This window comes from Candoia aspera, chromosome 4 (assembly GCF_035149785.1).
Source record: "Candoia aspera isolate rCanAsp1 chromosome 4, rCanAsp1.hap2, whole genome shotgun sequence".
Taxonomy (NCBI): domain Eukaryota; kingdom Metazoa; phylum Chordata; class Lepidosauria; order Squamata; family Boidae; genus Candoia; species Candoia aspera.
The window spans coordinates 103,990,995-104,012,807 of NC_086156.1; the positions used below are offsets into that span (position 1 = coordinate 103,990,995).

Genomic DNA, 21,813 nt, shown 5'->3' on the forward strand with positions numbered 1-21,813 from the left:
TTTCAGAGTTCCTTAAGAAGCAATAGCCCATCGATCTGAAATCGTCAGAAAACCCTTTGCAAAGTAAGATCAATACCTCATAATTTGCTAAAGGTCATGATTGTTGGGTTGGTACCTCCCATTCTGGAACTTCATGAAAAGGAATTTTAATTTTAAGTGATATTTAGGGGAACATTAAGAGAGTTTTATTGTCAGATTTTTGCTTATGGTTAATATTTGATTCTTTTGATCCTTGAAGAGATCATGCCTGAAATTTCTGCACAAGTTGATATTCTGCCTTGGATGGAAAGGGACCTTTTTTACCTAACAGGAATGGCTCACTGTAGATGGTAAACAATAGGCAGAAGTCACATTTAATGGGAAACTGAGCTGCCTTCAGTATGACCCAGTTCCCTTTTCTGGCAATCCTCCCATTACATTAGCATTTCAGAATTCTGAGTTAAAACATACGTGCATAATTTCAGGTATGAAAAGGGTGTTATTCCAAGACAATACTTTAAAATTGGACTTTATTCTTATAGACTTCCTATTCTGGACAGAATCCCTGAAATGATGAAGAAAGAAATCATAAGCGGGCAGCACACGCAATCAAACCTGTGTCTTAAACAGAATTGAAAATGCTAAAAATGAATTGTGAGAAAGTATCCTACAGTGCTTGCATGATTCACTAAGATGATGGAATTATACACGGAATGCAGACAACATTAAACTAACATTGCAGTCATCCAGTTTACTACTTGAACCAACTAATCACTTGATTCAATTTACCACTTCTGAGTAAACATGAAAGAATTAGGATATAGGTTGCGAAGTATGACAAGCTGATTTATTTTTTTAAAAAATGCTTAAAAGAATTATTTAATTTCTTATTTCATACTTCTCTTGTGTTCCCAAGGTCCTATCTGGGTGGTACCATGAAAAAAGACAATGGCACCTGCTTCACTGAGATTGCCCTGCTGGGCTTCTCCGATTTCCAGACTCTGCAAGAACTTCTCTTTTGCCTCGTTCTGACATTCTACTTCATGGCCTTGATGGGCAACAGCCTGATTTTGATCCTCATCATTCTCAATCCTACCCTTCATACTCCAATGTACTTCTTCCTCTGGAACTTGTCCTTTCTGGAAATCGGCTACACCTCGACCATCGGCCCAAATTTGCTAATGAATTTATTATCAGAGAACCAGACTATATCTTTTTGGGGCTGTGGATGTCAAATGTGTTTCTTCATTCTCTTTGGTAGCACTGATTGTTGTCTTCTTTGTGTCATGGCTTATGACCGCTATGTTGCCATTTGCAAACCCTTGCAATATCCCTATATCATGAACTACAGGGAATGTACTAAGCTTGCTGCTGCCTCATGGGCCATTGGGGTTTTCATAGGTTTGGGCCAATCCATTTCAATATTGACTCTTCCCTTCTGTGGGTCAAATAGAATCAGCCACTTCTTCTGTGATGTTTTGCCTGTTCTGAGACTGGCTTCCACCAATACCTACAAAAATGAAGTGGCCATTGCCACAATGGCAGTTCTAGTTATCCTGGTACCCTTTTTGCTCATCCTTTTTTCCTACATCCTCATCATCTCCACTATTTTCAGGATGCCAGTGGCCAAGAACAGGCGCAAAGCATTTTCCACGTGTTCCTCACATCTCACTGTGGTCTGCATTTTCTATGGAACTGGCATTTTTACCTACATTCGTCCCAACTCAGCATATTCCATGGACAGTAACAGATTCCTTGCAGTGCTGTACATAGTAGTGACCCCAAGCTTGAACCCCATCATTTACAGCTTGAGGAATAAAGAGATTAAAGCTGCTTTCATGAAATCAGCAGTAAGGAAACAGGTCTTCCTTAGGTAATAATCCAATTATACCTCTTTCACCTCTTCATCAGATTACAGTTATTATGCACATATTTAGGCAGTGGAATGAATTCTAGGAGATGCCAGTGGCAGATGTTATGCCTAACTGTGGAATAACCCACAGTTGGAGACAGAGGTATGGAAAACAATGGGAGAAGCCCTGCAGAAAACCTAAGTTGAATATCCTGCTAGAATGCAAGTAAAGGATTCACTGGCCATTCCCTCAGAAGGAAGTCTACCATAGAACTCAGACAATTAGGAGAAAATGTGGCTGAAAGGGAGAAGAGGGCAGCGTGAGGGCTAGAGGGACCAAGGTCAGAGGCAAGGAGGCTGAGACTTTGGACCCACTCTGTTTCCTCAGGTTAGCAGAAGCCCCGATTCTACCAGCCATGAGTGTGCTTTCCTGCCCGTTAACCAGTCTGGCCCCTTTGTGTGATCTGTCTGTTCCTGGCCAGGGACGTCCTTTATTAATAGATCCTGATAAACTTTTTTTCTGTTCTACAATTTTCTTCTCTTAGTTCTTACTTCTTATCTGGCTCAATGGAAGTACAAGGAGAACTTGTAAATTTGTCAGGAGGTATTTATTGTGTAAACTGGATAGCAAATACATTGTACCAGTTGGCTTCCAGGTGCAATTCAAGGTGCTGAATACCACTGATAAAGCCCTTCATGGCAGATGTCCTGGCTATTTGAGGGACTGCAATGAGACCTCCGCAGAGACTGGGCAATGTGGGTGTGCTTTGGGTCCCTTCCATTAAACAGTGTGGTTCTTCAGGACTTAGGAAACATGCCTTACCTGCTGTGGTGCCTCTCCTCTGGAACAGCAACCTACCAGAGATCTCCATGACTCCTGCCCAGATGCCATTCAGAAAAATCACCAAAGACTTGGGTATTCTCCCAGGCCTTGGGGCAAGATGGTGGTTGAGCTTCTGTGGGACATTTTGTTTGTTCTAGGGAGCTTGCCTTCTAGATGCTGATGATTTCTCTTTCTCTCTCTCTCTCTCTCTTTTACTTTGTTTTAAGCATAAGCTGCCCAGAGACATTTGGAACTGGGAGGCCACTGAATTATAGTAAATTATAAATTTCTATTTCTCTCCTCTGTGGGACTAACATCAGCATCCCCTATGGCTTATACGGAGATTGCTTTCTTTACCAAAACTGCTTCTGTGCCCTATAATTACTACAATTACTGTGCTTAGTGGAACAAATTTCAGAACTAGCTGATAGCTAGAAAATCGTGGTCTCCAGAGCTCACTTCAAGTCTGCTAAATTGTGCTCAGTCTATAAAAACCTTGTTCAAAGGTCTTTTCCCACCCACCCATGAGCTGCACTGGATGGCACCACAGTTCTGTCCTTCTTTTTCCCAAATCTTCTGCCGAGACAGATGTTGCAGGTGAGGGCTGACTATCAGCATGGCACGGTTGGGTTGGGGCTTAGCTCTTCATGTAATTGTGGTCATAGGAGGGCTGAGTGATCCTTCCAGCAGATGTCTGAACCCGAACAATCCTTGGAGGAGGCAAAGTTCTTCCAATCCATCCGATCCTTCAGATGAAATTATAATTGGTGAATTTGTATCCCTGACTCTTGGCAATTTCGGGCTGCAGAGCTTTGAGGAAAGTCCAGATTCTTCTGCTAGATCTGCTTAGTAAGTAATTCTTCATTGATTGATTTATTTTGGAATCCTGGACTTGACCTGATCATCATCTTCCATTAAAACACTGATGCAGTGGTTCTTTGTTCCTTGGAAATAATGTATTAGATGTACCCCTTAATTTTTAATTTCACAAAATAAATCACCGTATTTAAACGCAGGCATCTCTCTTTCACACTTGTCCAGTTTTTGCGTATTTATACCTCAGCTATTTCCTCACCACTCCAGCAGCACCAATTCAGCCAAGAGGAAACTTGTTCCACATCTGACTCTTACGGAATCTCTTGAGGTCTCTGCTTGTGATTTGTTTTGGTGAAACGTTTGGATGTGAAGATGGATTTGCTAAGGAACCTGAGTGTCTGTCTTGTAGGGTTTAGACACCCCCCCCCCCACTGTGACAGGAATTATAATGAACATGTTCTCTTAAGGCATTATATTCACTGAAGATTATTTATCCTTTTCTCACTGAAACGTACAATTTTGCTTGAAATTCTATTGGTCCATGAGATAGGATGGCCTCAACCGGCATCCCTGGTGCCACCCGAGAGCACCAGGTGTAAGAACATTATGAGCTAATTGTCAAAGGGACGTCACATTTTTCAGGTCCCCTTTCAAAGTGTGTAGACAGAATGATAAGCTGGTATTAAGGACATTTCCAAAAGATCAGCTATTAGTTTTTATATAAAGGAAAGGAAGTTTATAGGTGAAGAGAGAAGCTGTCCTGTGTTCTCATTTTTACAGAGGCAGGTAAGAGAGGTGGCGTGTTTGAATACCATGTGTTTTTCCAATGTCCACTCCTTCAAGGAGAGCGTTCCTTCTCTAGTGGGAGAAGCTGACTGCTACCTCTGAGGACCACAGGAGCTCCAAATGTTAAAGAATTGGACAAACAATAAAATACAGACAAAATCACAATGAATTTTAAAATGTAATCTGTATAGCACACAAATGAACACACTGAGAGAATGAGGAGAAATTAGTTGAAAAAGATTTCCTGATCATACAGACAGCAACATGCATTTTATGTGTAAAGACAGAGGATCTCAGCTGTAAGCCACCTGATCCTCAGGTGAGATTTAAGCTTACAAAATTATTTTTATTTCTGCAGCCTGATCCCTAAAAACTACCAGCATGTCCTTGCTTTTCTTTTTGCCATTCAAGAGATCAACAAGGATCCTGATCTGTTACCCAACGCCACATTAGGGTCCCAGATTTATGACAATGCATACAATTCATGGCGCACCACTTGGACCACTTTGGATCTTCTCTTCCTCAGACAAGGAAATCCACTCAATTACCTCTGTGCCACCGAGGAGAATACCATGGCCGTCGTTGGGGGACTCACCTCCCAGAATTCAATTCACATGGCCAACATCTTAAGTACTTACAAGGTTCCACAGGTCAGTGTTTGGAAATAGATATCTAGAACTAGGAGGAGAGTGACTGTGAAGTCTCCACCGCAAAAGCAAATTTCTCTCTTGCTTGAATTGTCATTTTACATCTATGATGATTCCCTACTAAGGAAAGGAAAGACTAAGAAACTACACTTTGATTGCTGCAGGGTAGAAAACTGGAGAAGTCCAATTTCTTCCATACCCTCTTTACAACTCCCAACTTAAGTACTCTGATTGATTGATTGATTGACTGATTATGTGTCATGAAGTCGGTGTTGACTCTTAGTGACCACATAGATATGAACTCTCCCCAAACTGGCATGTCAGGTCTTCCAAAGATGCACCCACGGACAATGTAATCGAGTCCCCCCACCCACCAAAAGAATATACAAAAATGGGTTTTCTAGAATATTTAGGAAATTTGTAATGTAATATTAGCAGTTGTTTGCAATCAGCTTATACAGGCTGAGTACTTTTCTTTCAGTTAAAATTGTCATTTTTCCCCAGGCCAGTTATGGCTCCTCTCACCCCGTGTTGAGAGACAAGATTGGTTTTCCTTCTTTCTACCGCATGGTCCCCAATGAAGCTCTTCAGTACATGGGGATTGTTGGACTTCTCCGATATTTTGGATGGAACTGGATTAGCCTCATTGTTTCTGACAATGAGAGTGGCGAAAGCTTTCTTCAAACTCTGAGACCCAAGCTCTTGCAACATAATATTTGCATAGCTTGGATACAGTTGATCCCAACATTGTCACTATTTTTATCGAGGGAGATACTTAAGAGAGAAATGAATCAAATTCAATCTGTTATCTCTCAGAGTGAAATCAATGTGTTCCTTGTATATGGAGATGGTCAGTCTCTGGAGGGATTACAAATGGTTTTATACTCAATGGAAATTGGGAATAAGTGTCCTCTCGAGAAGGTGTGGATCACAACCTGTGAGTGGGATTTCACTGCTCAGGACCCTGCGAGCAGATTTAGCAAAAATTCCTTCAATGGCACACTGTCATTCTCACTCCAGACAAACGTCGTGCCAGGATTTCACAATTTTCTTGAGACAATAAATCCTCTGAAGTCGACATTTTATTTCCTCTCTGAATTCTGGACATCGACATTCTTCTGCTCACTCAATGCCCACCACTTGTATGAGGGGAAAATGGAAAACTGCACTGGGGAAGAGAAGCTGGAGAGCCTCCCTGGATTTGTCTTTGAAATGGGCATGTCTGGTTGGAGCTACAGCATCTACAATGCTGTTTATATTGTAGCACATTCGCTCCATGCTTTGTATTCCTGGAGAAGCAAATGGAAGCGAAGCAGTAGCCAAGGCCAATGGGATCTCCAAAAAGTTCATCCCTGGCAGGTACTCACAGCTAAAGCTTGTGAGCAGAATCAGATTTGGAAATTACAGAAGAAAAGCAAAATGAAAAAAATGAAAAAAAATGACCCTATTAAATTATCATGGACGATCTTGTTTGATAATTTATCAGATGCAGTTTTTGTACTTCTCAATTAAAAAAAATGTAGAAGACTGTAGAAGAGTGGGAAATGGGTGATAATTTAAACCATTCTGAGTCTCTTTCTGATTGATTATTCTAAAACTTTCAATTGCTTATATCCAGTATGTAGAGAGGGAAAAATAAGGAAGCTTATTTTTGACTGTCATTTATAAAGGAGTAAAAGGTCCTCAATTGTATGATTATTGCTTGTAGCTGCAATGCCCCAGAACAGCTGTAAGTTGTGATCTGGACAGAAGTAAAAAGGAGATGAATTGGCTATAACACAATCTCTTTGAAACAAAAGGTTTCTTGATAACATTCATGAAACAGGGAGATGGCTCTCTGGAGAATGAATTTGAAAACTGAGTGATAGGCAGAGTTTCATTTTCTCAGAAAAAAATTAGGGAAAAATATTGTTACTTTCTGTCATCTTAAATGGTTGAGACCAAGTGGGATGACTCTATGGTGGGCTGGAAAGATTCAGCTAAAATATATTATGACTAAACTTCCATGCTCTCTTTAAAGAAATCATTTCAGTACTTGGCATGCTTGGAAAGCATACTTTTGCAGTATTGTGGCAAATCTCTATTTATATATCAGACTGACATTTCAGATGACATTTTCTACTCTTTAGAATGATCACCTACTTTTCCCCCTTCCATCTAGCTTCATTCTTTTTTGAGACGTGTCCGCTTTAACAATAACATTGGAGATGAAATATTTCTTGATGAAAGTAGAGACTTAGCAATAGGCTATGACCTCATCAATTTGGTGACGTTCCCCAATGAATCCTTCCAGAGAGTCCACGTTGGAAGAATCGATTCCCACGTTCCAGCTGGAAAAGAATTCACCATTAATGCAAGTGCCATTACGTGGAATCCCAAGTTTCATCAGGTTGGAACGATTATATTTTCCTGTGTTTAATGACAGTGTCATCTGAGTGGTGTGTCACCAATACAGTCTGGAGAGTGGCAAGGAGATTGCTTGAGACATCTGAATTTGGAAGATGTATCAGAAGAAACAAAAACACAAGTTTGACAATACTGCTTTTCATATTTTTATTTCAGAACTAGGTATGATTTGGTCCTGAAATTTAAAGGACTGATATGTCTGGAGCATCAAAGCTCTGGGCTTTTGGGGAAACAGATGGAAAGGAATGCCTTTTTGGAGAAAATAGAAAGGAGGAGCACTGACTAGATAATTCCACATGGGGATGAATTTCTCCTTTGTGATGAGTGACAAATAGTTACATGAAGACATCTCCAAGATCTGTGTGTTCTTCACTCTTTGGTGACTGTTGATTTTAGGAGAGTGTTTGGATTAATTTTAACTTAAGAGAAGAGAAATCTGTGAAGTTTAACCATTAGTGACTGAAAGGAGTGGTTTAAGCCTGTGATCCTAACATCACTCATTCAAGGAACTACTAGTTAAACTGATTCCTGCCTCAGGGTTGTGCCACTGACATAATTTCTGAGGTCTTTCTGTAATTTCAAACATATGTAATTCAGAATTGGTACTGAAAGGAGAAAACAAACTAATTCCCATTTTAAATCCTGCTTTTTAAAATATTAACAGATGGTGCCAAATTCTACCTGTGTTGAGAGCTGCCATCCTGGACACAGCATGCTTATTCAGCAGGGAAAACAAATCTGTTGCTATGATTGTATTCCGTGCCCCTCAGGGAGGATCTCAACACAAAAGGGTAAGTGAAGGAACTCTGAGCTTCTTAGGAGAACACCCAGAAGTGTTCAATTTTGATCAAGTGGAACATCTTTTCTCCTTCTCTACTTCTTGTTGCTTTACCATAATTTCTATTCTTGAAGATGATGATCTTAAGGCATCCTCATCTTGATTCAGGTTTTTTAAAATTATATTGTAGACTTCAAAACTTGCTTTTCTCCCTCAGGCAAAAGATAACAAGGTGTGGATAATATTTCTACAAACTACAAATACTGAATTTCTGCTTGTGATCTTCAGATGCAGATGAATGTGAGCTGTGCCCAGAAGACCAGTATCCTAACACGAATCAGCACAAATGTATTCCCAAAGTAATGACTTTCCTGTCCTATGAAGATGGCCTGGGAGCAGCTCTGACATCTTTGGCTCTTCTCCTTTCCATGGCCACAGTCGTTGTGATGGGGATCTTCAGGTTACACTCAAACACTCCCATTGTCAAAGCCAACAACTGGAGCATCACGTGTATCCTGCTCTCCTCTCTGCTCCTATGTTTCCTCTGCTCTTTCTTCTTCATAGGAAGACCCAGGAAGATGACCTGCCTTTTCAGGCAAGCTGTGTTTGGCATCACCTTCTCCATTGCTGTTTCCTGCATACTGGCCAAAACGATCACTGTGGTTCTGGCCTTTGTGGTTACCAAACCAGGGAATAAGATGAGGAAGTGGGTGGGAAGGAGGATAGCAATCTTGGTCATGGTGGTTTGTTCTTTGATTCAGATTTGCATCTGTGCTGTTTGGTTGGTGAACAAGCCCCCCTTTCCAGAATTAGAGAAGCATTCCCAAGTGGGCGAGATCCTAGTGCAGTGCCATGAAGGCTCAGATGTCATGTTCTACGTTGTGCTGGGCTACATGGGTCTTCTGGCCATTGTCAGCTTCACGGTGGCTTTCTTTGCCAGGAAACTGCCTGACAGTTTCAATGAAGCCAAGTTCATCACTTTCAGCATGTTGGTGTTTTGCAGTGTTTGGTTGTCCTTCATCCCCACCTACCTGAGCACAAAGGGAAAATCCATGGTAGCCGTGGAGATCTTCTCCATCTTAGCCTCTGCTTTTGGTTTATTGAGTTGTATTTTCCTTCCCAAGTGCTACATTATTCTAATGCGGCCTGAATTAAATAAGAAGGAGCAATTGGTAAGGAAAAGGAATGATTGATACTGCATGAGAAGGAGCTAGGAGTAGCATGTGGTAGCTCTAAAACAGGAAAATACCATTGCTCCTGTGGCTGAAAGGACCATCCCTGAAAGATTCAGAGTTAAGATTGGCCCATTTGTTAGGGGCAAAATTTGGTATGATGGAATGCTAATTATGTGCCTTTTTGCTAACAAAAAATGTTAATGGTTCATCTATCTGTGTGGCTGTCTACCTTTCTAACGAACTATAAGGTTACTTTGTATAGTTTCTATGGGAATCTTAGCCACTTAGATGATTCAATTGAGTCTTAATTGATGGTGTTATTGAGCACCAATCTTGGAATGGATGGAGATACTAATTAGACTACATGCAGGATTGACCATTGCCACTGGACTGAGGATACTTCTGATTGGTGCAGGTGGTGAAGTCAGGTGTAGGGTAGATTTGATGATGTCGTGAATTGGAGGTACAAAAACAAAGGCTATTGAGAGACAAAGACATTATTTCATGAACACAGATAGTTTCTTTGGAGTTCTTTCTGGTGGATTTTTCTTACTGTGGCCTTGCTTCCCATTATTATTAAAGCACCATATACACTATCCTGTCCTTGTGATGCAAGACACTAACTGAAAGTTATTAGACTCTCCATCTGTGTAATCAATTATCTCACACACATTCTTAATAAAGAAGAGTCTTCTCTTGCTATCCTTTGCCTGCCTTGTCTTCTCTTGCCTGCTCTTTAATTCTGATTAGCCCAATTAGGGCTTGAGAGTCCTTGTCCCCATGACCATGTCCAAAAGACAGTGCCTGGAATGCTAATGATGGTTTGGCTGCAAACATCAGGTGTGATGTGAGAATGGCCACATTGGATATTCCTTTTTCTAGTGTGGCTGCAGCAGTAATGTTCTGCTTGACAAATTATAGCTAGAGTTTCATAGAGCTTTTTGCATCAGGACAGACTGGGCTAGAACTGTGTATTCTAACTTGAAAAAAAAGGTGAAAGGTCCCCTCTGCAAGCACCAAGTCATGTCTGACCCTTTTTGGGGATGCTGCTTCCAGATATTTTGTTGGCAGACTATAGCGCGGTGATTTGCCATTGCCTTCCCCAGTTGTCACCTTCCCCAGCAAGCTGGGCACTCATTTTATTCTAACTTAGGTGAGTAAATATGTGCTGTTCTTATTCACTTTTAGTTTGGGCTTCAACCGGGATCTCAGTAATTCCGACATGATACCATGCAAGAGACAAGATGGCAAAGAGAGTGTTTTGGCAATATAACAAAATTGCATAAACATTGCAAGTTGAAGTAATATTGCTAATAATGAATCATTAGTTTGCTGTAATACATATCTACTTTAAAATGCATTCTTATGCTTTCCAACCCACTGAGTGATAACATTCACTTCCCCTTTATTTCTCCAAGTCTGAGCCCAAGACTCATCTAGAGTGACAGTTGTATTTTGTTTATCCATAGCATGCCAGACATGTAGATTTCAGTATGTTATGGCATGCCTTCCTCTGCCAGCCTTTCATGGTAGGAAGCTGGAAGGCAGTAATTGTTTCCACAAGTACAGGACTGATTTGGCTGACCTCCAAGAAGTCTGAGTGGTGGTGAGGCAAAATTGGCATTGCAGGAAGAAAGGGAATGAGGCAAAACAAATAGCTGAGCACACATCGAACCTTCCTTCTTATTAGTCCCTTTTTTTCTAGGGAGGGCCATTTGGTAGTTGTAAAAAGGTAATCCTCAAGTCGGCTCTCTTTTCATTCCTTGTATCTTATTTTCTTAAGGTATTTTAATACCTCCCTTATACTCTCTGCCCCAAGGCCCAGCTCTGACTGCACCACTGGCTTCAGGAGTGTGCAAAGGCCCCATCGAGAGGAGAGGAGATCTTGGCCTTCTGGCAGGAATGGCGGACTGAACGGCTGTGCCCATGGGTTCAGTGGGTGGAGCTGGCAACGCAGTAACTTTTTTGGGCTCAGGCAGGTTTTTCTGAAGCCCAGAAACATTCTCCAGATAAAGGAGAATACCTGGAATCATCCCATCTGTCTTCCGGATGGCTGCTTGCAGCCAGAAGATTGCAAACAGTGTTTCCTATTCAACTGGTAAGAGCCAGCGGGGGGGGGGGGGGGAGGGATTTCATCACTTTTCATGCTGCACTGCAGCCTTAAAGGGACACTAAGACCGGCCACCCTGTTTCTAAATCACCAATTTGTATTTTTGTAAAATTATATGTACCCCAAGAGACGCTTTCTACAGAGAGGAGAAGCTGGTTCTCTTGGTGCTTAACTTATTTTTGGGATTACTTAAATTGTTTTTTTAAGTTTTGGATTTGTTTTCCTTCCAAATATAAAGGAGGATTGAGAGTAAACCATAGTTTTCCTATTATTAATTTTTGTATTAAATTTGAAGATATTAGCATTTTCTGACACTAATTTCTGACATTAATTTTCTGAATTAAATAAGAAGGAGCAATTGGTAAGGAAAAGGAATGATTGATACTGCATTAGAAGGAGCTAGGAGTAGCATGTGGTAGCTCTAAAATAGAAAAATACGATTGTTCCTGTGGCTGAAAAGGGCCATCCCTGAAAGATTCAGAGTGAAGATTGGCCCATTTGTTAGGTGCACAGTTTAGAATGGTTGAATGCTAACTGTTTGCTTTTTACTAAAGTCTTCATGATTCATCCATCTATGTAGCCATCTATCTTTCTAACTATCTCATTATAAATAATTAATGAATATTTGACATTAATAAATGTTTGACCTTAGTTATTTCAGAAGAAGAAGAGAAGTGTGAACCTAATTTCCTGATCACAATCCATCAGAAAGTAATCTCTTTCTTCCTTGTATTGAAAAGCTTTCTTTAACTCATCCCCATATTACTGAGAATATTAGAAGGTCATTGTAGATTCTCTACTCCCATGTGAAGAACTTGCTTGTAGCTGCATAAAGAAACATTGTGGCGCTCAATGGCCCACTCTAAGAAGACAGTCCATTTTAACCATATTGCTCCTATACAAAATCCCAATATGTGATCAGTTCTTCCTTCACATTATCTTAGATAGCTCTCAGTCATAGAGCATTGGAGTTACATCCTAGATGTATCATTTCACTGGAACTGATGGACAGAATCAAACATTTTGGATACAACCAGCCTGTATGAAGTATTTGATCTCCAGGCCAGAGGGTTTTTTTTTTCTTTAAAGCATCATATCTCAGGTTCAGTTTATTCATATAGTTAACTAAGGGATCTCAGAGAACCCTGAGAATTCAAAACATTCATTAAATAGAGAATAGAATGTGAGTAATTCGAAGCAAGGAGGAGGATGTTTTGCTTGCCCTAACGAAGGCCATCTTTTCTCCTGCACTGTACTATGCCATTTACTTGCATACACATTTATTTTCTGTATGCAAGTAAATACTTTTTTTTTTTCTCCTTACAATTCTTGGGCCGCACTTTGATTAAAAAAAAGTTATTCTTTGTTTAAGACAATATTGGAAGATTTTGGAAAAACAGAAAAAAAATGATGAAACAGAGAACGTTTATTAAGTAAACAGCAAAGAGAGAGAAACAGTGACATTTTTCTGCTTTTCTCATGTATCAATCTTCCTCTCTAATCAATGTCTGTTACCTTTATATGGGTCTCTACTGCTTTCTTGTACTTTTAATCACCCTCCTTTCTTAATGTCACCCCATCCCTTGGCAGGCTCTGCCCTCAATCCTAGGCTCATCCTCTTCTTCCCTTTGTCTTTATTTATTTATTTATCTATCTATCAATCAATCAATCAATCAATCAATCATGTTTATATGCTGCCCATCTCACAGAAACCTGACTCTGGGCGGTGTACAATAAAACTATAAAAAACAATTATTACAAAAATACTCTAAAATTAAAACATAAATATTATTACTATAAAAAAAAACTAAAAAGGGTGGAGACACCACAGATGTTACACAGAATGTGGCCACCTCACTAAATCCTCATTTCCATGAAACCCCCAAGTGTGTTGACATAACGAAGTTTTAAGGGTCTTCCCTTGAAGGACAGAAGATGTCAAAGAAGGGGCCAGTCTTACCTGGAGGGGATGATGTTCTACAGGGTGGGCACCATGGCAGAAAAAGCCTGTCTCCTGGGTCCCACCAAATGTAGTTCCTTAAGAGATGGGACCTGGAGCATGCCTTTTCTGCCAGACCTGATGGGACAGGTGGAAGTAATCGGGAAGAGGTGATCCCTCAGATAACCCAGCCCCATGCCATGAAGGGCTTTAAAGGTCAAAACCAGCACCTTGAATTGGACTCAGAAGCAAACTGGCAGCCAATGCAACTTGTGGAGAAGAGGTGTAATGTGTGCTGTCCTAGAGGCACAATAACTGCCTGCGCTGCTGCATTTTGTACTAGCTGAAGCTTCATGGCACTGCACTCAAGGGCAGTGCCATGAAGAGCGCATTACAATAGTCCACCCAGGGGGTGATCATGGCATGAGTGACCATGAGCAGAGCCTCCTGATGAAGGCATGGGCACAACTGATGCACAACTCGAAGCTGTACAAAGGGCCTCCTAGCCATGACTGCCACCTGCTCTTCAAGGTGAAGACCCCCCAAGTTGTGCACCAGGTCTGTCTGGGGCAGTGCAGTGCAACCCCATTCAGTAGCAAGGATGGTATAGTCCCAGAACAAGAAGGCCCAAAACCCAGAGCCACTCAGTCTTACTAAGGTTCAGTTGAAGCCTGTAGTTCCCCATCCAGTTCCCCACAGCCTTCAGACAATGGGATAGGACCTCAACAGTCCCTCTTAATTCACCATGGGCAGAGATGTATAATTGGATATCATCAGCATCCTGATGATTCCTCAGGATGATTCCATGGTGATGGATGAACTCACCCAGCAGCTTCATGCAGATGTTGAATAGGAGCGGAGAGAGTACTGAACCCTGCGGCACCCCACAAAATAGGGGCTGAGGGCAGGATCTCTCCCCCTCAATCACCACTGACTGGTATTGATCCCGTAGAAAGGAGGAGAACCGGCATCATACCACACTGCCCACCCGCAATCCCTGGAGCTGGTCTAGAAGGAGACCCTGGTTGATGGTATCGAAGGCCGCTGAGAGGTCAAGCAGAGCAAGGGTGGATGCACAAACCCCATCCCATTCCTGCCAGAGGTCATCAAAAAGCACGACGAATGCCATTTCTGTCCTATACCCAGGCCTGAATCCTGACTGAAAGGGATCCAGATAATACGCTTCATCCAGAGATCTCTAAAGCTGCTGTGCGACGACCATCTCCACCACCTTCCCCGAAAAGGGGAGGGTAGATACTGAACAAAATTTGTAGTTCATGATATAGGGATATTGCAAGGGTTTGCAAATGGCAACATAGAAGTCATATGCCATGACACAAAGAAGACAACGTTCAGTGTCACCAAAGAGAAGGAAGAAACACATTTGACATCCACACCCCCAAAATGATATAGTCTGGTTCTCTGATAATAAGTTCACTAGGATCTTTGGGCTGATAGACGGGGTGTAGCCAATTTCCCTTCAGCAAAGGATCGTTACCTTGTCGTGGTGCTGGAGCTTGAGCACCTCAATGATGCCATGAGCTAAACCGTGAAGGGCCACCCAAGACGGGAAGGTCATGACAGAGAGGTCAGACTAAATGCGATCCCTGGGGAAGGTAATGGCAACCCACCTCAGTATTCTTGCCGTGAAAACTAAATGGATCAGTACAACCAGAGATATGTCGGTATACCATCGGAAGATGAGACCCCCAGGTCGGAAGATGGTCAAAATGCTACTGGGGAGGAACAGAGGATGAGCTCAACTAGCCCCAGACGTGATGACGCAGCTAGCTCAAAGCCGGAAGGACGGCTAGCGGCCGACGGTGCTGGTGGTGAACGGCGAATCCGATGTTCTAAGGATCAACACACCATCGGAACCTGGAATGTAAGATCTATGAGCCAGGGCAAATTGGATGTGGTTATTGGTGAGATGTCAAGATTAAAGATAGACATTCTGGGCATCAGTGAAGTGAAATGGACTGGAATGGGCCACTTCACATCAAATGACCACCAGATCTACTACTGCGGACAAGAGGACCACAGAAGAAATGGAGTAGCCTTCATAATTAATAGTAAAGTGGCTAAAGCAGTGCTTGGATACAACCCAAAAAATGACAGAATGATCTCAATTCGAATTCAGGGCAAGCCATCTAACATCACAGTGATCCAAATATACGCCCCAACCACAAATGCTGAAGAAGCTGAAGTAGAGCAGTTCTATGAGGATCTGCAGCACCTACTGGACAACACGCCTAAAAGAGATGTTATTTTCATCACAGGAGACTGGAATGCTAAGGTGGGCAGTCAAATGACACCTTGAATTACAGGTAAGTATGGCCTGGGAGAACAAAACGAAGCAGGACACAGGCTGATAGAATTTTGCCAAGACAATTCAGTCTGCATAACAAACACTCTCTTCCAACAACCTAAGAGACGGCTTTATACATGGACTTCACCAGATGGACAACACCGAAATCAGATTGATTACATCCTTTGCAGCCAAAGGTGGCGGACATCTGTACAGTCGGTAAAAACAAGGCCTGGAGCTGACTGTAGTTCAGATCACAAACTTCTTCTTGCACAATTTAGGATCAGACTAAAGAGATTAGGGAAGACTCACAGATCAGCTAGATATGAGCTCACTAATATTCCTAAGGAATATGCAGTGGAGGTGAAGAATAGATTTAAGGGACTGGACTTAGTAGATAGGGTCCCGGAAGAACTCTGGACAGAAGTTGGCAGCATTGTTCAGGAGGCGGCAACAAAATACATCCCAAAGAAAGAGAAAACCAAGAAGGCAAAATGGCTGTCTGCTGAGACACTAGAAGTAGCCCAAGAAAGAAGGAAAGCAAAAGGCAACAGTGATAGGGGGAGATATGCCCAATTAAATGCAAAATTCCAGAGGTTAGCCAGAAGAGATAAGGAATTATTTTTAAACAAGCAATGCGCGGAAGTGGAAGAAGACAATAGAATAGGAAGGACAAGAGACCTCTTCCAGAAAATTAGAAACATTGGAGGTAAATTCCAGGCAAAAATGGGTATGATCAAAAACAAAGATGGCAAGGACCTAACAGAAGAAGAAGAGATCAAGAAAAGGTGGCAAGAATATACAGAAAACCTGTATAGGAAGGATAACAATATTGGGGATAGCTTTGACGGTGTGGTCGGTGAGCTAGAGCCAGACATCCTGAAGAGTGAGGTTGAGTGGGCCTTAAGAAGCATTGCTAATAACAAGGCAACAGGAGACGATGGCATCCCAGCTGAACTGTTCAAAATCTTGCAAGATGATGCTGTCAAGGTAATGCATGCTATATGCCAGCAAATTTGGAAAACACAAGAATGGCCATCAGACTGGAAAAAATCAACTTATATCCCCATACCAAAAAAGGGAAACACTAAAGAATGTTCAAACTATCGAACAGTGGCACTCATTTCACATGCCAGTAAGGTAATGCTCAAGATCCTGCAAGGTAGACTTCAGCAGTTCATGGAGCGAGAATTGCCAGATGTACAAGCTGGGTTTAGAAAAGGCAGAGGAACTAGAGACCAAATTGCCAATATCCGCTGGATAATGGAAAAAGCCAGGGAGTTTCAGAAAAACATCTATTTCTGTTTTATTGACTATTCTAAAGCCTTTGACTGTGTGGACCATAACAAATTGTGGCAAGTTCTTAGTGGTATGGGGATACCAAGTCATCTTGTATGCCTCCTGAAGAATCTGTATAACGACCAAGTAGCAACAGTAAGAACAGACCACGGAACAACAGACTGGTTTAAGATTGGGAAAGGAGTACGGCAGGGCTGTATACTCTCACCCTACCTATTCAACTTGTATGCAGAACACATCATGCGACAAGCTGGCCTTGAGGAATCCAAGGCTGGAGTTAAAATCTCTGGAAGAAACATTAACAATCTCAGATATGCAGATGATACCACCTTGATGGCTGAAAGTGAAGAGGAACTGAGGAGCCTTATGATGAAGGTGAAAGAAGAAAGTGCAAAAGCTGGTTTGCAGCTAAACCTCAAAAAAACCAAGATTATGGCAACCAGCTTGATTGATAACTGGCAAATAGAGGGAGAAAATGTAGAAGCAGTGAAAGACTTTGTATTCCTAGGTGCAAAGATTACTGCAGATGCTGACTGCAGTCAGGAAATCAGAAGATGCTTAATCCTTGGAAGAAGAACAATGACAAATCTCGATAAAATAGTTAAGAGCAGAGACATCACACTGACAACAAAGGCCCGCATAGTTAAAGCAATGGTGTTCCCTGTAGTAACATACGGCTGCGAGAGCTGGACCATAAGGAAGGCTGAGCGAAGGAAGATCGATGCTTTTGAACTGTGGTGTTGGAGGAAAATTCTGAGAGTGCCTTGGACTGCAAGAAGATCCAACCAGTCCATCCTCCAGGAAATAAAGCCAGACTGCTCACTTGAGGGAATGATATTAAAGGCAAAACTGAAATACTTTGGCCACATAATGAGAAGACAGGACACCCTGGAGAAGATGCTGATGCTAGGGAGAGTGGAAGGCAAAAGGAAGAGGGGCCGACCAAGGGCAAGATGGATGGATGATATTCTAGAGGTGACGGACTCGTCCCTGGGGGAGCTGGGGGTGTTGACAACCGACAGGAAGCTCTGGCGTGGGCTGGTCCATGAAGTCACGAAGAGTCGGAAGCGACTAAACGAATAAACAACAAACAAAAGCCAATTTCCAGAAAGGACAAGTTCCAGAGGAAGAAGTACATTGGGGAGTGAAGGTTAGGACTGAGAATGATGTGGATCAAAATCAGGCTGTTGCCCATCAAGGCCATGAAGTAGAACATTAGAACCAGGCAAAACAGAAGTTCTCGCCTAGTCTGGAAGTCTGAGAAGCCCAGCAGGACAATCTTGGTCAAGCAGGTCTGGTTGTCTTTTTTTATGGTATCATCCAGTTCAAAGCTTGAGAACATAAGAGAAATGTTTGGAAAGGAACTGAAGAATGAATTCAAACAATTATTAACAACTAAACACATTTCTCATACTAGAGACCTCTATATTGCTTCCTGTATATTTACTCAGAAATAGCACCTTTGATTAAGTTCTTAATAGGAGACTTTCCTTAATAGGAAAGGGAGACCGCAGTTTTAATGTAGTGTCATGTGCAATTTTTGTGTGATTACATCATCTTAGTGAATCACACAACCATTCTAGGACCTTTTCTCAGAATTGATTTCTCAGAATGTTCAGTCCTCAAACTGTCAATATGGCCCCTCAAGTTTATGTTTGATTTGTTTGGTATGGTCTCTAATAAGTTCTGTTATTATTGCAAGGATACTGTCAGTAATGATAATTAAATAAAAATCAGGTCTATTTTTACTGATTTATTTATTTATTTAATTTTTATCCCTCCTTTATTATTTTTATAAATAACTCAAGGCGGCAAACATACTTAATACTCCTTCTTCCTCCTATTCTCCCCACGACAACCACCCTGTGAGTTGAGTTGGGCTGAGAGAGAGGGACTGGCCCAAGGTCACCCAGCCGGCTTTCATGCCTAAGGCGGGACTAGAACTCACAGACTCCTGGTTTCTAGCCCGGCACCGTAACCACTAGACCAAACTACGTATTTTTCATATCTGAAATTGTGCACTGACATTCTAGCTGGAAATTCTGAAATCCTAATGTAGTGGGAGGATTGCAGATTGGAGAAAACTGATTTAGACCAAAGGCAGCTTAGTTTTCTATTAAATGTAATTTGCTTTCATTGTTTACCATCATTCATCAGCCATTCCTGTTACATAAAGAATGGCCTTTTCCACCTAGACAGAACATCAACATTTCAGGCATGGTCCGTACCAGGCTCAAAAGAATTAAATATTAACCCTAACAACAACAATAGCAACACCAAACCCTGACAATAAAACTCTCTTAATGTTCCACTAAATATTATTTAAAAACCAACCTTCTTTTCATGAAGTTCCAGAACGGGAGGTACCAACTCACCAAACCTGTCCCTTGTTAAATTACAAGGTAATTACTGTGTTTCAGCAAGAGATTCGCCAGCATTTCAAATAAAAACAGATTTATTAAAGATGGGAAAAGCTTTAGGCAACGATAACAGAAGGCCATATATGCATCCCAAGAGATAACTAATTCTGAATCATACTATATTTTATTAAATTTAGACAAAGATGGGCTAATTCCCAATCTGACCAGCTCCCTATCCAGATGTTCCCAGTATCCATTGGCAGCAACATTTCCTGGGTATTTCAAAGCAAGAAGTAGAAGAAATGCCATATGCAGTAAGTACGGCATCAAACCACACTGTTTGAGATTCAGATGACGTGAGCATCAGGTGGTACGGAAAGAATGTGAATGGGACTGAAATCAACTGGCATTTCTAGAGCTCAGGGAAGAGGAGAGATGTTACAATGGTGCTCTGCCCAAAGATTTTCCATGTGCTTATGGATCCCCCTGGCAGGAAATGTAGGGACAATGTCAGTTATGATATGGTAGGCATTAACTTTGACACTACAATTCCTATAAGAGCAGCCAGCACCCCAAATGGTCAGGCAGTCATGTAAACTGTAAACCAAAATATCTAGCATCTGAGGGCACGAGGTTTCCTCGCTCTTCTGGAAGGAATGCTTCCCCCAGGATCCAGGTTGTCCTCTGGTGTCCATTCACCAAATCCCCAGGATGAATCCTCGTGTTTCCGTCATGAGGCCTTGTTAGAGAAAAAGTCTTCCAGTCTCTCTGGAATTTCAGATCCTCTAGGAATCCAGTGGTTCCTTTGGATCATTGATGTTGGCTGATGTAAACAGCCTACATAATATCAATTATTTTTTTCCAGAGGAAAGAATACATGAAGACTCATATAGGGCAGTGGAATCTTCAGGACCATCTCTAGGCAGAGAATATTAGAGCATTTCCAGTTTTCCTTAAGGAGAAATACCCCCTCTATATAAAAAACATCAGAAAACGATTCACAAAGTAAGATTGATACCTTGTAATTACCAAGGTCATGTTGGGTGGGATGGTTCCTCCTGGTCTGCAACTTCATGAAAAGGAGTTTTACTTTTAATTGAAGTTTGGTGGTATATTAAGGGAGTTTTATTGTCAAATTTTCACTTTGAGTTTAGTACGGTTATGAACGGTTTTTAATTCAAGGGACATCTGTAAACATGAAGATAATTCTTACTGAATTCTTACTATGGACAGAATGCTTGCAACAATAAACAAGCAAAATAAATAAACAAAGAAGGCAGCATGTTGCAAACATCTCTGTCCCCTGATCTCCAGAGGCCATATTTAAATACTGGGCACTGAAAATTCTGACAAATCAATTAGGGTAACTTCAGCCTGGTCATTTGTGCCACAAGTGAGAACTCTGGGTTGATTTGTTTGATGAGCCATTTGTTTGTTTTCCTGGTGTTCTCAGAAGTGTTCTGCAACACCAAGTTCAAAAGCTCCAATACTCTTGCCATCCTGCTTCTTCAAAACCCAAATGGTAAAAAAACGTTGTATAATGCCTTATTTCATACTCCTGTTGTATTCCCAAGGTGCTATCTGGATGAAATCATGAGAAAAGACAACTGGACCTGCTTGACCGAGATCGTCCTGCTGGGCTTCTCAGATTTCAAGATGATAGAAGAACTTTTGTTTTGTCTGGTCCTAATGTTCTATGTCATGGCCTTGATGGGCAACAGCCTGATTTTGACCCTCACTATTGTCAGTCCCACCCTTCACACCCCAATGTACTTCTTCCTCTGGAACTTGTCCTTTTTGGAAATTGGCTACACCTCGACCATCAGCCCAAAGATTCTAGTGAATTTGTTAACAGAGAAACCGAGTATATCCCTTTGCGGTTGTGGGTTTCAATTGTGTTTCTTTGTTCTCTTTAGTGTCACTGAGTGTTGTCTTCTTTGTGTCATGGCATATGACCACTATGTTGCCATTTGCAAACGTTTGCAGTACCCATATATCATGAACTATAAGGAGTGTGCTAAGCTTGCTGCCACCTCATGGACCTTTGGGATTTTGATGGGTTTGGGGCACTCCATTTCAATCTTTACTCTTCCCTTCTGTGGGTTGAATAGAATTCGCCATTTCTTCTGTGATCTTATGCCAGTTCTAAGGCTGGCTTCCACCAATACCTACAAATATGAAGTAGCCAATGCCATACTAACTGTGGTTTTTGTCCTGGTACCCCTTTTACTCATCCTCTATTCCTACATCCTTATCATCTCCACTGTTCTCATGATGCCAGTGGCCAGGAATCGGCACAAAGCATTTTCCACCTGTTCCTCACATCTAATTGTTGTCTTCCTTTACTATGGAGCCATCACTGCTACCCACATTCGTCCCAATTTGGCTTCTTCCTTGGATAGGAACAGGTTCCTTGCCCTGCTCTACACGGTAGTGACCCCAGCCTTGAATCCCATCATTTACAGCTTGAGGAATGAAGAGATAAAAGCTGCTTTCAAGAAATCGGTAGCAAGGAAACGAATCTTCTTTATGTAA

At 41.6% G+C, this 21,813-nt stretch overlaps 3 protein-coding genes across 3 annotated transcripts; all 3 read left to right on the forward strand.

The window, feature by feature from the left end:
• The first annotated feature begins 914 nt into the window (after window positions 1-914).
• On the forward strand, window positions 915-1,856 carry LOC134497423 (olfactory receptor 10C1-like). The gene has a single exon (XM_063303082.1). The coding sequence runs from the start codon at window positions 915-917 to the stop codon at window positions 1,854-1,856; it is 942 nt and encodes a 313-aa protein (XP_063159152.1).
• A 4,323-nt stretch (window positions 1,857-6,179) lies between these two features.
• On the forward strand, window positions 6,180-9,280 carry LOC134496811 (vomeronasal type-2 receptor 26-like). Its single transcript, XM_063302524.1, has 4 exons — window positions 6,180-6,281; window positions 7,065-7,292; window positions 7,974-8,100; window positions 8,376-9,280. Exons 1-4 carry the CDS (start codon window positions 6,180-6,182, stop codon window positions 9,278-9,280), a joined length of 1,362 nt encoding a protein of 453 aa, XP_063158594.1.
• An 11,591-nt stretch (window positions 9,281-20,871) lies between these two features.
• LOC134496812 (olfactory receptor 10AG1-like) lies at window positions 20,872-21,813 on the forward strand. Its single transcript, XM_063302525.1, has one exon. The coding sequence runs from the start codon at window positions 20,872-20,874 to the stop codon at window positions 21,811-21,813; it is 942 nt and encodes a 313-aa protein (XP_063158595.1).

What these genes read in the sequence shown, in the direction of transcription:
- LOC134496811 (XM_063302524.1), top strand. Translation starts at nt 6,180, where the DNA reads ATGCTTTGTATTCCTGGAGAAGCAAATGGAAGCGAAGCAGTAGCCAAG. An exon ending in GGAATCCCAAGTTTCATCAG is followed by an intron (nt 7,293 to 7,973) that starts GTTGGAACGATT and finishes AAATATTAACAG; the next exon opens with ATGGTGCCAAATTCTACCTG. An exon ending in GAGGATCTCAACACAAAAGG is followed by an intron (nt 8,101 to 8,375) that starts GTAAGTGAAGGA and finishes TGTGATCTTCAG; the next exon opens with ATGCAGATGAATGTGAGCTG.
- LOC134497423 (XM_063303082.1), top strand. Translation starts at nt 915, where the DNA reads ATGAAAAAAGACAATGGCACCTGCTTCACTGAGATTGCCCTGCTGGGC.
- LOC134496812 (XM_063302525.1), top strand. Translation starts at nt 20,872, where the DNA reads ATGAGAAAAGACAACTGGACCTGCTTGACCGAGATCGTCCTGCTGGGC.